Here is a 13,153-nt window from a genome sequence, read left to right as displayed (position 1 = left end):
TTTGCAGCAGAGCAACACATCTGCCCTCCTTTCTGACTGCAACACGTCGAACAGCTGACTGAAGAGAAAGGAAGCTTATATTTATCTTCTTCCTCTTTCTCACTTTATGGCCTTTATCTCTATAAAAAGATACATTATGAAAGCAGACGTGGCTGTGGGGCACAAAATAGCTGCCATATTTCCTACTTTTTCCTTCAACTAACTTTCAAAAAATGAAGTGTTCCATCATGGCCAAAACTGCTTAAACAAAACAGTTTATAAAATTGTACAACCAGCAGTCAAAGCTGTATTAAAACAAGTGTCCTGAAGCATTGCTTACAGACTCAGTGGTACCACTAAACTCCAAACAATAATTTTAAGACTCACAATGAATATATTTTAGTCACCTATTCACACAAGCTAGTCAAGCTACCAAGGTTTTGCTACAGCCCATATTTTAGTAAAAGAGAATATTACTAAAAAACCCCAACACCTCTGCCAACAAAACTCTACACAGTGAAAAGGGACTCTGTATTGGGCATTGGGTAAACAAATTAAGTGTTTCTACTTTAACATGAAGACAACTTAGATCACACCCCATCACTTGCTGCGGCTAGCTTTAAATTTATTCTCCTCAAAAACTTTTGATGTGGAACCATAGTAAAAAAAAAAAAAAAAATCAACCTAGGCATCAACACATGCACGCAAGTCTATAGACACACAAGTTTATACTTGGTTAATATGACCTTCGGTTAAAGTCATTCAGTCCAATTCCGAGAACTAAAAATAGAAGCAACTCTTGTAAGAGGGCTACACAAATGGTTAGGAGAAATATTTCTATTTTGCTCTGAGTTTATATTTATTTATTGTTCTCAGAAGGGGAAAAACGTATGCAACATTAAGGCCTCACCAACCTTATTATGTCCAAGTTTCTCCAGCAGCCTTGCAGGATGGAATTCTTTTTTTCCTCTCCTCAAAGTTACAGGGGATTAGTTGGGTTGGGAGAGGTGAGAAACATCTCCAGGACATCTCTTCAGCCACAAATGCATGCTTACCTTGTAAAACACCTGTGCAAACTGAAGATACTACTGTTCCCCCAACTTTGTTATTCTCACTGCAGAATAACAAACTCACCAGTGAAAATAAATATGATTGCTCATCTGATTCACTACAACGTTGGCATGCTTGGCTCGATCATCAGTTGAGATGGTTTGAACTAATCTGCTTATTTTACATGGAAGCAGGCTAGGGAGCCTCCACACATTCCACTGCCTGGCTGAGCTGCAGGACAGTGACCTCCACCTTGTGTGCCTTCAGGAGTAGATTGGGGCGGGGCGGGGGGGTGTAGATATTTCCAGCTGAATTCTGGAAAGAATGTATATATGCATCAACTTACAACTTTAGTGCTAACAAATTCCTTTAAGATAAAAAAAGTATACACTAATGAAAAAATCACAATTTTAAAAGGCTGCTACAGTACAAGTGAATTGGAAGCAGAAAAAAAAAGGTGATCTTTCATACCTTAGCTCTTAAAATAGAAGTTAAGTACGATGCCATGCCTGTAAACTAACTCCAGTCTGCCTTAGTGGCTGTACTTATCTCTCTAGATAACTAAGATTCAAGGACAACAGGATCAAGCCAAGTCAGGGTGTAGCTGGCCCAATTACCTTTGGAGATAAGGCATTCATTACTGAATAAAATTTACATTTTTATGAAGAACAGCTACTTAGAAGTGATCTCTTAAGAAACTGAAGGACATCTGACAGTCAGAAAAATCATCATGGTACTATTAGATGAAGAATGCCAAAAGAAGTCTTCTTTACTAGGTAAGTCAATATAAAAGCTGCTGACATTTCAAAGACTGGAAGATAAAGTATTTTAAGCAGGGGGATTTTGGCACTGAACAGGAATACGTAGAGTCTAACTTTGTATTTGACTTAAAAACATTAGGACAGGTTCAAGAGAACACCTTAGTTATAAGGGCACTGAACCTAAGAATAAGTTTATAACCAAATCAGTGACAATTACCCTAGTGGTAAGTTGTCTGGCACCATTCCCTAGAATTGGCATTTCTTTTAAATATGAGAGCCTATCTAAATATCAGAAAATGATAGTTAAGTATCTAACAACTCATCTGTAAGTTAAATCAGAGAATTTAGCTTGAAGGACTGAAAGTGCTTTGAGGTTCAACACTGTTTAATCTGTTCTGTACTGTATGGTTAAGATGGTCCAAGAGCAGCAGCATACAGCATATTAGAAAAGTTCCAAAGGTCTGTCCTGAAACAACATGACACTGACCTACGAGAGTTTTTCCCCGGTCAAGTATCCAGCGACATTCAAGATGTCAAGGTCAATGGCAAAAGCATGTTCAAACTCTTTCATTATAACCAACAGCATGTAAATCATCTCAGAAGCTACTGTAGTGATAACAATGAAAAAACAAAGAGAGGTTTCTGTTGCAGTCTATTTGTGTAAAACTTTAGTTTTACTGAATTTGCTTTAATTAAAGGGGTTAAACCCTCCATTTAAGAAGTGACTATGCTGTAAACGTATCAGTAACTAATATGCAATCAAGTAATATGCAACATACTTAAAATAAAAAGCTCAAACAGGATTTTAGTATGTTTAAACTACTTCAAATGAAATACCTCACATCAAAAGGTTCAGGTCAATCAATATCTATTGTGCAAATAAAGCTTGTGTACACAGTACAGCTTGTACTGTCCAAAATAGACCTGTATGTCATTTAACTTGTGTTTAACCCCTCAACATGCTAGTACTTTTAATACATCTAGCTTATATCTTTTAAAATGGTCTAACACATTTAATGGGTTAATCATAATTATGATGTCCACAAGTGCTCTGTCAGAGAGAGTGCTCTACATAAAACCAATCTTATCTACCGATCAAAGGCAACTGCTGTTGCTCGTCTTTTGCCTGGAGCACAACCAGTTTTAATGTCACAAGTACATTACCGTGATGTACAAGTGTAAGTTAAATGTCTTTTTCCATCCTCTGAAAGAACACGGAAATTTTATTTGGCTACTAATTGAATCACTAAGGCTTTTAGCAAATAATCCTTTTTACAAAGGAATTAAATCTTCGTTACTGGAATACATTTTTACTGTTTGAAATCTATGACCTTACTGAGAAATATCCAAACTTTTAACATGGAGAAACCTGACAGCTATAGATATTAATTAATCTGAAAACAGTTATCTCATCTTACACATGGATAAACTGCTTAAGTCTTTTGGGGTACTATGAAATCATGCAAAATAACGCTAGTGTAATAATGGAAACAGACAATTATGTGCAAGAGCTGAAAGTTTAAAATAGAAAAAAAAAAAAAACTTTTTTCATATCTAAGCATGCAGATGCACACAAAAGGGACCAAATTCCCACCATCTCTATCCTGAAAGGAAGAAATGTGAAAGTAATCCTAAAAATCTGCATCTTATTTGGAAATACAACTTTTATATAAATATTCCACTAGTCATCATGGAGAAGACACTGAATAAAATTATGTAAGAGCTGACAAGTGAAGCATTTTCTGCAGTCTTTCATACCAACTAACTATCTTCAAAAAAAAGCAGTTACATAATACAGATTTGAGGGATGGCAAAGAGGACATTCACATAGAATGTTTTTCAGGCAGCTCATGGAGAGCAGTGAGTAAATGAGGCAAGAAGAAAACTGGAGTTCATACACCGAGTATAGCTCTTCAGCCAGTGGTATTAATGTGCAGGAATTGAAAACAGCAGTAATAAAAGAGAAAATTACTTCACATAATGAAGAGCTTTAAGAACAAGAGAATTTTTAAACTAAATCCTGAAATAAGTAGTATTATAGTATTGCTTTTATGTAACCTGTATGCTTACACATACAAGTGAGCAGGAATGTGCCAATTGTGCTATCTTTTATTTAGTGAGTACTTTTCTCCCATTTAATAGAGTAACTCTTGATTGAACTAATTAGTCATCACAGAAAGCATACCAAGCTCTGATAAGTCCCGTCCACTTTCAAAACATGTATACAGTTCAAAAGTCAGTAACTTGGAGAACTTTAGTATCTGTTTTAAAAGCTATCGTAATTAAAAAAAAATTGAAGGTTTCAAAACCAGGCATACAAACTCAGAATCTCCCTCCACCATATCTAAATAATATGCAGACAACACCTACCTTTTTACTTTGCATTTTCCAAATGTATATACACATGCTTATGAACAGTACCCAGTTTTTGCTTTCAACTCAAATGTAGAGCTTTTGTATTTTGGTACATAGTTTGCCAAAATAAAAAATAAAGGTTATTTTGCCTGAACATGGAAGACTATCTAAAATTGGAATAAACATGAACTTCAAGATTCTTTAATTTGGGCACGTCTTTAATGAAGGAGCAAAACAATTGAAGATGCTGTTATCGCAATGTTTGATTAAGCTTCCTATGACTACTTCTCCTGCAAGACAAAAGAATGATCTGTTCAACAATGGATCATATTTTTTCCCCAGGAACAAGAGTTTTTAGGCTACAAAATCAGATTAGCCAAAACAGGAAAAATTTCAATGTAACTGACAGGGCACTGGTGACTCTCAGCTACATTCCACACCACAGCCCAACTGTGTTGATGAGAATTTACAAAGGTGGGAATGGCCATGATATCACATAAGTAGGCAAGTTAAAGTAATGAGTCAACACTGAACCTGGAAAAAAAAAAAAAATCTTCCTTTTCATTTCTGCCAGATATAAGCAAACATTTCACTTAGACATACTGCAGGCAGGCAGTAGCTGTTAGTGTAACCACTGTCATACATAAAACATCAACTAGGATGAACACTAAGACATTTAAATTGCATGTGTATCAAGTGCAGTTAAGAAAATAATTTTTACAACAAATTAATGAAAAAAAATTTTAAATTTTTTTTGCAACAGTTTTCAGACAAGTTGTGTAATTTGCAGTAGGCAATACTGAAGAGCAGAAGCTATTTATGAAAACACAAAATTTTTGCTTCAGGTCTTTAATAAGATATGTATGTATATAGAAAAGTGAATACATATAACATGCACGTATATCACCATAAAAGAGCTTACAGTTCTTTGTGCTTCTCCTCTGCCAAAATTTGGTCGTTTGGCTTCAGCCCATACCTTGAAAAAAACCCACAAAACACAAAGCAGTTACTCCTTTGAGAATATAGCCATAAAGTGTAGTTTTATAGTTTCAAACTGGCAAATTATTAAACTGTCATATTTGTTGATTCAGGTACCTCAGGTATTGCAAAGACAGCAAAGTTTTCTAAAAAATTTATTACATGTTTATTAAAGTAAACATAACATCACACAAAACTTTTGCTTTATATCACAGCTTCAAATTATATCAGATGCTTTGGCTTGCTATATATCCAAAATCATTGCACTTCATACCATAAGCTGTACATTGATCTTGTAAATCGGATCTGACAAAACACGACAGTGAGGAATACAGACAATGTGAACATTAAAATGGCTGTAGCGTTTCCCCCTGTAACAAATACAGCTATTATAATCAATACCAAAAACATTCTATAGAAAAAATATACTTAAAAACAGGCTATTTAGGAAAATTTCAGCAGTCCATACAGGCAACCTCTGATGAAAGTGAGAGCATGAGAGAAAGAAAGTTTCTTTGCTAGCTTAACCTAATAGGCAATTTAACAGAATAGGTCGCTGTCTGAATTGGAGGGAAAAAAGGAACCCAGTCTCCCCCAGCACAGGCTACTACTAGTCATGCTGCAGGCTGCACTGTCACTCACTTTGGAAAACCTTTAAGTACCTCAGAGCAAAATCTTTTGCCACCTCAAAATACTCCACAAATCTAACTGCTATGGTTGTCTGTGGGGTTTGGTTTGTAAGCAGCCAAAAGTCAAGTGTCCGTTTGATAATCCTGCAAACAGCTAACTGCTCACAGTGCAGAAGGCTCCCACTGTCCCCTTGCTCTCTGTTTTTGTTCCTTCCTCCAGTCAACTGCAGAACCATAGGTTACTCCTCCTGAGGAAAGATTCTGGTCACCAACCAACTACAATCAAGCTATCTTGCAAACTGATTTTTGTGTCAAACAAATAAAACGTACATTCTCTATTCCTTATAGCATTTTCTGATGATACTCTCTGAAACTTTTTTTTTCAGCATCCATTTAAAATGCAAGCATCAACCCGGAACCCATTTTCAAGCTCACTAGTGCTGCATTCAAACATACAAGACACTGACTGATTGACCCATTTTTCTTGTTTACATATTCAGAAACTGCCTTAGGTTATTTGCCATAGTATCACACTGACTTGCATCCATTTATCCACTTTGCTGCTAAATCCTTCATGGAGTCACTTCTAATCAGGATACAGATACAGGATACATCCACATTCTCCTTCTAAATGCAGGGTTTGCATTTGACTCAGAGCAAGCAGACTATACCGTAACATACTGTTCAATAACAGATTCAGGTCACTGGGCTTAATTGCCGAGTCTTCTTTATAGTTTACTATCCTTTCAGTCGTTAAGCCACAAATTTTAACTGTTGTGATCTTACATTTACTTCCAAATCTATGTTTTCTGTAGTAAACAGTATCAGGCTCTTTTTCTTTAATGAAAAAGGGTCTAGCCCAATAGCAGTCTGTTCATAATGCTGCTACACCTCCCTGATATCTCCATTTGTCATGTCTTAACAAGCATTTTATTGATAGTAAATACTTATAGATCAGAGAAGAAGCAAAGAGCTACCAGGAAATTCTAAGAGGAACATCTTTCAGAAGTCAAAGCACACTAACTCTTCTTATGCAACTTGCACTCTTAGTTAAAATGAAGTCAGGTCGTTTGTTAAAAGGATCTGCCTGTCATAGACAGATATGCCCTTGGCTAACATGCAATCCATTTTGTAAATAGAGAACATTTTACCCATTAAAAAAATATACCCGCATAAAGTCACAACCATTCTTCACTGAAAGTAACACTGCATGCTTTGCATGACCAGAAATCAGACTACTGCTGCTAGAATTGAAAACAATTTTAACTGCTGAGGATATAGAAATAAATATCTATACTTGAGCTTTTTAAAGCTTCCAGATTCCTCGTTCCTTCACTTTTTTTTTTAAACCACATTTTAACCCCCACAGTTATTTAGAGGGAAAAAAAAAACAAATAAAACCCTTCACTACTCACTCAGACTACTAAATCAGCTACAACAGAAACTGTGTAACATAATGGGAATGCTGTTTAACAGATGTGTGATTTTTGCCTTGGGTATGTTACTGACATACCACAGAGGGGTGCAGGAGGGACACAGTTGCTACCCCTGAGGTTTGCAGAATGGTACCTTTGGTGAACCTTAGCTTACCTAATCTTTTTCACCACCACCCCCTTCTTTCACCATGAAAATAGCATTTTTCAAATATTCTTCCTTGACCCCTAAAATTGCTTTGATAGCAACTTGTCAAGGAAAATTTCCCACAAAGGGACATGCTTGTAGAGTTCAAACTTATTAGTACTTTATGCATTAAGACAGGACACATTATACCTCATACACAGCCAAAGTATTTAATACATTTCAATGTGCAACTAGCCCAGTGAAGAGCTTACATAATATTTCCCAACATGCGTTTCGTAGGCAAGATTGACACGTATTATACATTTACACACCTGGTATTAAACTAGTAAGTAGAAGAGAAGTAAACATGCCATGGAAGTGGGCAAAGGAACTAAAGGGACCACAACTTCCCCCCCCACCCCGTTTTCTTCCCTGTGAAATTCAAAGTTCAACATATCCTAGCACATGAAATAATGATTATTCTTTTCAACTATCCAATACCAAACCATGATACAGTTTCAAAATGTTAATGGTCTCTTCATCACTGCTCAAGATCCTATTTCAAAAAAGGGACCTAAGAATAAAAAGATGCAAGGGTCTACAGAAAGATCGTAGGTAAGTGTCAAAACAAACTGTAATACATTTCAAAAATTATATATTTAAACACTTTGATATTGTCCTTCACAGACATTTAATCTACTGGAAGAGTAGCCAATTTTCCAGCCACCCCCTTCAAAATGGCAGCTGCACATAATCATGAAGATGGACAAATAAAGCACCCCAACTGCAGCAATTATCACACTGCACAGCTGCATACTGCCACACCCAAGCAGTGCAGCTGCCCGCCCAGATACACATACCACAGCCTCTGAGCATCACAGCTGATGGCTTCTGACAGTCCCACAGGCTGATTGTACCTTGGGTAAAACTGCCACTTTTGGAAGACAGCAGCTTTCTCCCCAAACTCAGTTCCTTATGGAATTTCTTAAGCCACAACATTCCTGGTCTAGACCTCTAGATGTCATCATATCATAGTCACTCCAACATACTCTATCCTAATCAAAGCTCAAGTGACCTAGCTGCAGATAGGAGCTAACAGAGATCATTATTCTATCAGCCATCCTCTAATCGCAGTTTAAACAAGAAGTTTCACACTGCTTTGCATTACTCTTTTCAGTGTTGAGATAATTCTTTTTAAACAGTATTCTTTCCAACCTGGTTACAAAAAGGCATGTTTAGGCATTTAACTTACCAGAACAAATGAGCAAGTAATCCCCCCACGTTTCATCAAGAAACAAAGACCCAACTCCAATTCACACTCTGCAAAAGCCATCTCTCTGTCCTTTGACTACAATGGGGTATAGAGATACAGGATGTCTAAATTAGCCTGCTGAGCAAGATGATTTGAATGCCTACCATTAGTCCCTAACTCCATAACTTCAGAACATTAACAAACTGGGGATATATTTCAATGAGAAAATCTTGAAATAATTGAATTGTAATTATCAAGGATGTTTTCAATTTCCCAAGACAAAGCCTTCCTGAACCTCTCAATCTTTTTTCCTCATTTGTTTACCGTAACCCAATAACTCTACCAGAACTCAGATCTTAACTTCATGTTATTTTCTTCCTTCCTAATTATGTTTCCAGAACCAAATTTTATGTACGTGCAGATACATACATAATACCAAACTTAGCCCCCTAAAACATTAATTATAAATTCACAACTACATTAATCTTCAATATTTTCCCTTTCCACAAGCCTGAAAATGAAGTACCACAGACCCAGACTAAAAGATTATTGCAGGCATTCTGAGGACCAATATTACAGAGCACCAAAATGACGTTAAGGAAATTTGGTTGTACCTACAGCTAAATATTCTCTATCAAAAAAATGCTAAGGCCACTTGGAAGAGTTTTACTGTGTATAACAGCTAGAGGTACAACTCTGACCAACACATTCTATTTGGTTATGGTGCTACAAAAACAAAACAAAAAAAACCCAAAACAAACAAACAAAAACCAAACCCACAATGAAGGTGACATACTCTTCTCCTCTTGCATGTATATGACTTCCCTAGCATTCACCTACAAGTTTATAATCTCAATTTCAGTTTTTGCAGAAATGTAACGTTTTTATTAAATGTCTGCTTTTCATTTTTTTAAGCATACTAGACCCTGTAAGTTCAGCTCTGACTTGTGCAATGCATTTTAAAAGATCCTTCTGAAATTGTAATTCTACCACTCAATGCTTTTTTATTTCCCAGCTCCTAATAGGAGAGAGTATGAAAATTAGTGTGCTTGGACCGTAGTCAGCATTTTTACAATAATGCTCTTAATGTAACAAACAGCCATAAGGCATGGTTCCCTTCAGGCAGCATACAATTTTACAAAGCCTTAACCAAATTAAAAAGAAAACACAGCCTACACTAAATATGTACTGGAGAAAAACTCCAAATGAATATCAAGTTCAGATCTGCTCTACAAACAAGAGTTTCCTGAAAAGCTGGTACAACTCATCTGGTCCCAGGGCCCAAAATAAAACCTGGTGATGAGCAATCAGGTTTAAAAAAATGGCAACAGATCTTCATAGCTTCGAACTTAATTCACCTTTCAAAATTTCTGACTTGAATCCACCAACATAAGCAAAAACTTACATAGAAACAATAGCTAAAGATTGCACAGATATCAAACTAAAAATCAACACAGACGTATACACTGCTGCTTGGGCCAGAAGAGCCAAGACAAAATCTCTGTCATGCAGACTACCCAGAAACAGAGAGGTACACAAAACTGTATACACAGAGTAATATTTTCAATGTTTTCAAGAATACTTGTGAAGGAACAAGACACTAGAGATCAAAGCATTTTTTTGCATTAACCATCAATGTGAGTAGTCAGCATAAAAAAAAAGATTAAAACTATTTCAGTAATACAAAGTTGCAACAGTAAAGCACCCTAGAAAGCTCCAAACATATCTGTGCAGACATTCCTCTGCCTTGTTTAATGTACAAATAAATATGAACTTTTTGCCACAGTGCATGGCTCTGACTAACCTTGCTCCCCTTTAAAAGCACTTGGGCTTTGCTATTCCATAAGCTTACTGTACTTGACATGCTTTGCTGCAGTTACTGTTTTAAATATTTCCCAGATTGATTAAAAATTGAATGTATGAAAGGATAAATTTCCAATATGTTCTTTGAACTTTGCAGAAAAGTCATCCAAAAAAAGGAAGAGAGTGCGATTTCTCTGTCAGAGATGTAAAGCATGTTGGTTGTATTAACTGGACAAGACAAGTAGAATTTATGTTATACTATGCTATGCTTCATCAATAAAATAAAAGACCTTTTAGGACAGAGCTCTGCAGAAGCATTTCTTCATAAATTTTCAACAAAGCCATCAAGAAACATTAAGGAGTACAGTCATCTTGTATTTCAGATCAACCTAAAGAAGTTTCTGTAAGAATGAGTCAGCAATTATGTTGCTTCAACTTTCAAGTGATGTTAAGGCTACTTTCACTGTTCTAAAAGAAGAAATGCAGTCCTTCTTCTGTTGTTTTTTCTTAATTACTAATCTTGTAAAACTAGGACAACCAGCCTACGGGACATTGGTGCTCACATGTTCTTTTTCAGACTGTATTGACTGCTTTCTACCAAATGCAGTTAACATTCCACAAGATCTTTCAGGTCAGAAACACAGCCACGTGTGAACCTGCTACAACAGTGCATCCTCATGAGCATTTACAGACCAATGCACACAACAAGCCCAACAGAAGCTCCCAAAATATTTCTAACGCATCAGATTTATGGGGGATGGGGTATAGAAGGTCAGCCTGTTTCTCAACTTCCATCTGCAATTTAGCAGACAGAATGAGTAATGCTGCCATAACTGCTAACGCCATTTCTTCTGACTTCATCTCTACAGAGATCAAAAGGCAGTAAGTGAACTGCTTTTCCTACAGTCGTAAAATACTACTTAAAGCAAGGCAATATTTCTGCATTTTTGACAAGGCAACAGTTGCTTAGAAATTTCAGTGAAGTCTAATGTAGCCTTACTCTTCTGATTAGCCTAGTAATCTTTTTCATGTACACAAATACGGAGTGTAAGTACCATGACTTGTATTTGTTTGGATCATTAGTTTAAGCTTGCTAAGCTAGATTCTACAGACTGTGCATTTTCTAAATCAAGATGAAAACAAAAAACCACAACCCAGACCACACCTTATGTATGAATTCAGCAGCCAAATTCATCACAGACCAGATGAAACCAGCTAAATCAAAGTTGTGTGTAACTGGCACATACATACACCCTAGTCCAAACATTTGTTTTAAGACATCTTTTTCTCCCCATTAAAAAACAAAAAACACCACAAACCAACCAGTAAAGGGCTTTAATTCACATCCTGAAAGTCTCAGTCTCTTGCCTGACTTGCACTGTTTTTATTCCACCAGTTCAATACATTTGCTTTTTCATTTTTTCTGTAAATTCCTCTGTTGCTTTGCTATAGTCTGTCAGCTTCACCATCTGAAAGGCACCACACTCCCCATTCCCTCAAAATTTCTCTCCCCTTTAGCCTCTCTCCTATTCCATAACAGGGCAGCTTGTCCCACCTACCTTTTCACATTCTTTCTTGGCCTCAAATTGACAGCAGAACAGGGACCCCTTCTATGTTAATTTCTGGTTTTAATGACATCTGATCATCATTCACTGTTACTCTAGGATGAGCTTGTACAGGTTAGACAATTTTAGAAAAATTCCTTACTGAGTAGATACTGCTTTGTTGGCAAATACAAAACACAAGTCCAGAATCTCTTCCTTGAAAAACTGAAAGATTAAAGAGGGATCGTATGATAGTAATACAATCCCAAAGAAAACCTGCTTCCAGAAAAATTTAAGTTTTGCAATAGTCCACTTATACCAACAAAAGAGGAAACTGCCTAAAAGACTTTTCAGACATACCTTTAGGAAAGTATTAGGGCTGTGAGAGAATGCACATCTCAGATTGACTTCAACATGGATCAGCACTAGACCCAACACTATGCCACACATTTATGAGTGATTTAAGTACAGTAGCTACTGATTAAATCCATAGATGACAGCAGACTGGCAAGGGTATGTAGTAAGAAAAGAACATTCTAGCAGACAGTAAGATGAACCCATTCAAACACAATAACTTCAAAATACAGACAGATGCAGAGCCAAGTAGGTAAATTAAAAGACTAAAAATATGGACAGGGATAAGGCATCCCACAGAGTAGTAACCTGGAGAGGGGGGAAACCAGGTGTCAATCTGCAACTAACTCAACCTGAGCTTCCAACTTATGTCAAGCATTGAAGACATCAGTGAACTACTTTAATATAGAAATAGGAAAGAACAAACAAACAAAACAAAATGAGCAAAAAACACAACAGAGTGAGCAGTCAGCCTCACTATTTCATCCCCTTCCATTTTTAAACAGAAAAACATGTAGCTACAACATTTAGCTTGGGAAGAAAAAATGTAGGTAGGAGTAAAGCACACACTAGTGGTAATGGGAAAGAGACATGAAAAAATAGTAATAGAAGGGTAAAATACTTCTATCTAAAGACTGTTGAAAATAAACTACTTCATAGTTATCAATGGCAAAGAATCAAGTCCAACTAGGGAAAGAGCATGTAGCATTGTCCTGGCAGAGAATTACACTGCTTAACAAAACAAAAGCATCTGCTTAAGGAAAAGTTTAAGTGCAACTCAAACCACAGATCTTGGCCGTTTCATTTATCAAAAATTCCAGACTTTAAACACTGCTACTGGAATAGAAATGTCAGGGCTGAGAGAACGAAGGAGCATCTTGGAGAACC

The 13,153-nt window shown here is 36.5% G+C and overlaps 1 protein-coding gene across 4 annotated transcripts in view; it reads right to left on the bottom strand.

Annotated features, from left to right (window-relative positions):
- The window catches only part of ADK (adenosine kinase), a 299,685-nt gene that overhangs the window by 257,807 nt on the left and 28,725 nt on the right, over window positions 1-13,153 (bottom strand). For 2 of the 4 annotated variants that reach the window (XM_075505130.1, XM_075505133.1), the window contains exon 3: window positions 5,068-5,121. The exons of the other annotated variants lie outside the window; for them this stretch is intronic. In XM_075505130.1, coding sequence (XP_075361245.1) covers window positions 5,068-5,121 — 54 coding nt within the window. The remainder of the gene's footprint in view (window positions 1-5,067; window positions 5,122-13,153) is intronic. 4 annotated transcript variants of the gene reach the window in all.

This window comes from Mycteria americana, chromosome 6 (genome assembly GCF_035582795.1).
Source record: "Mycteria americana isolate JAX WOST 10 ecotype Jacksonville Zoo and Gardens chromosome 6, USCA_MyAme_1.0, whole genome shotgun sequence".
NCBI lineage: Eukaryota > Metazoa > Chordata > Aves > Ciconiiformes > Ciconiidae > Mycteria > Mycteria americana.
Note: the sequence above shows the minus strand (reverse complement) of the source record. Positions and strands in the feature narration are given on the sequence as shown.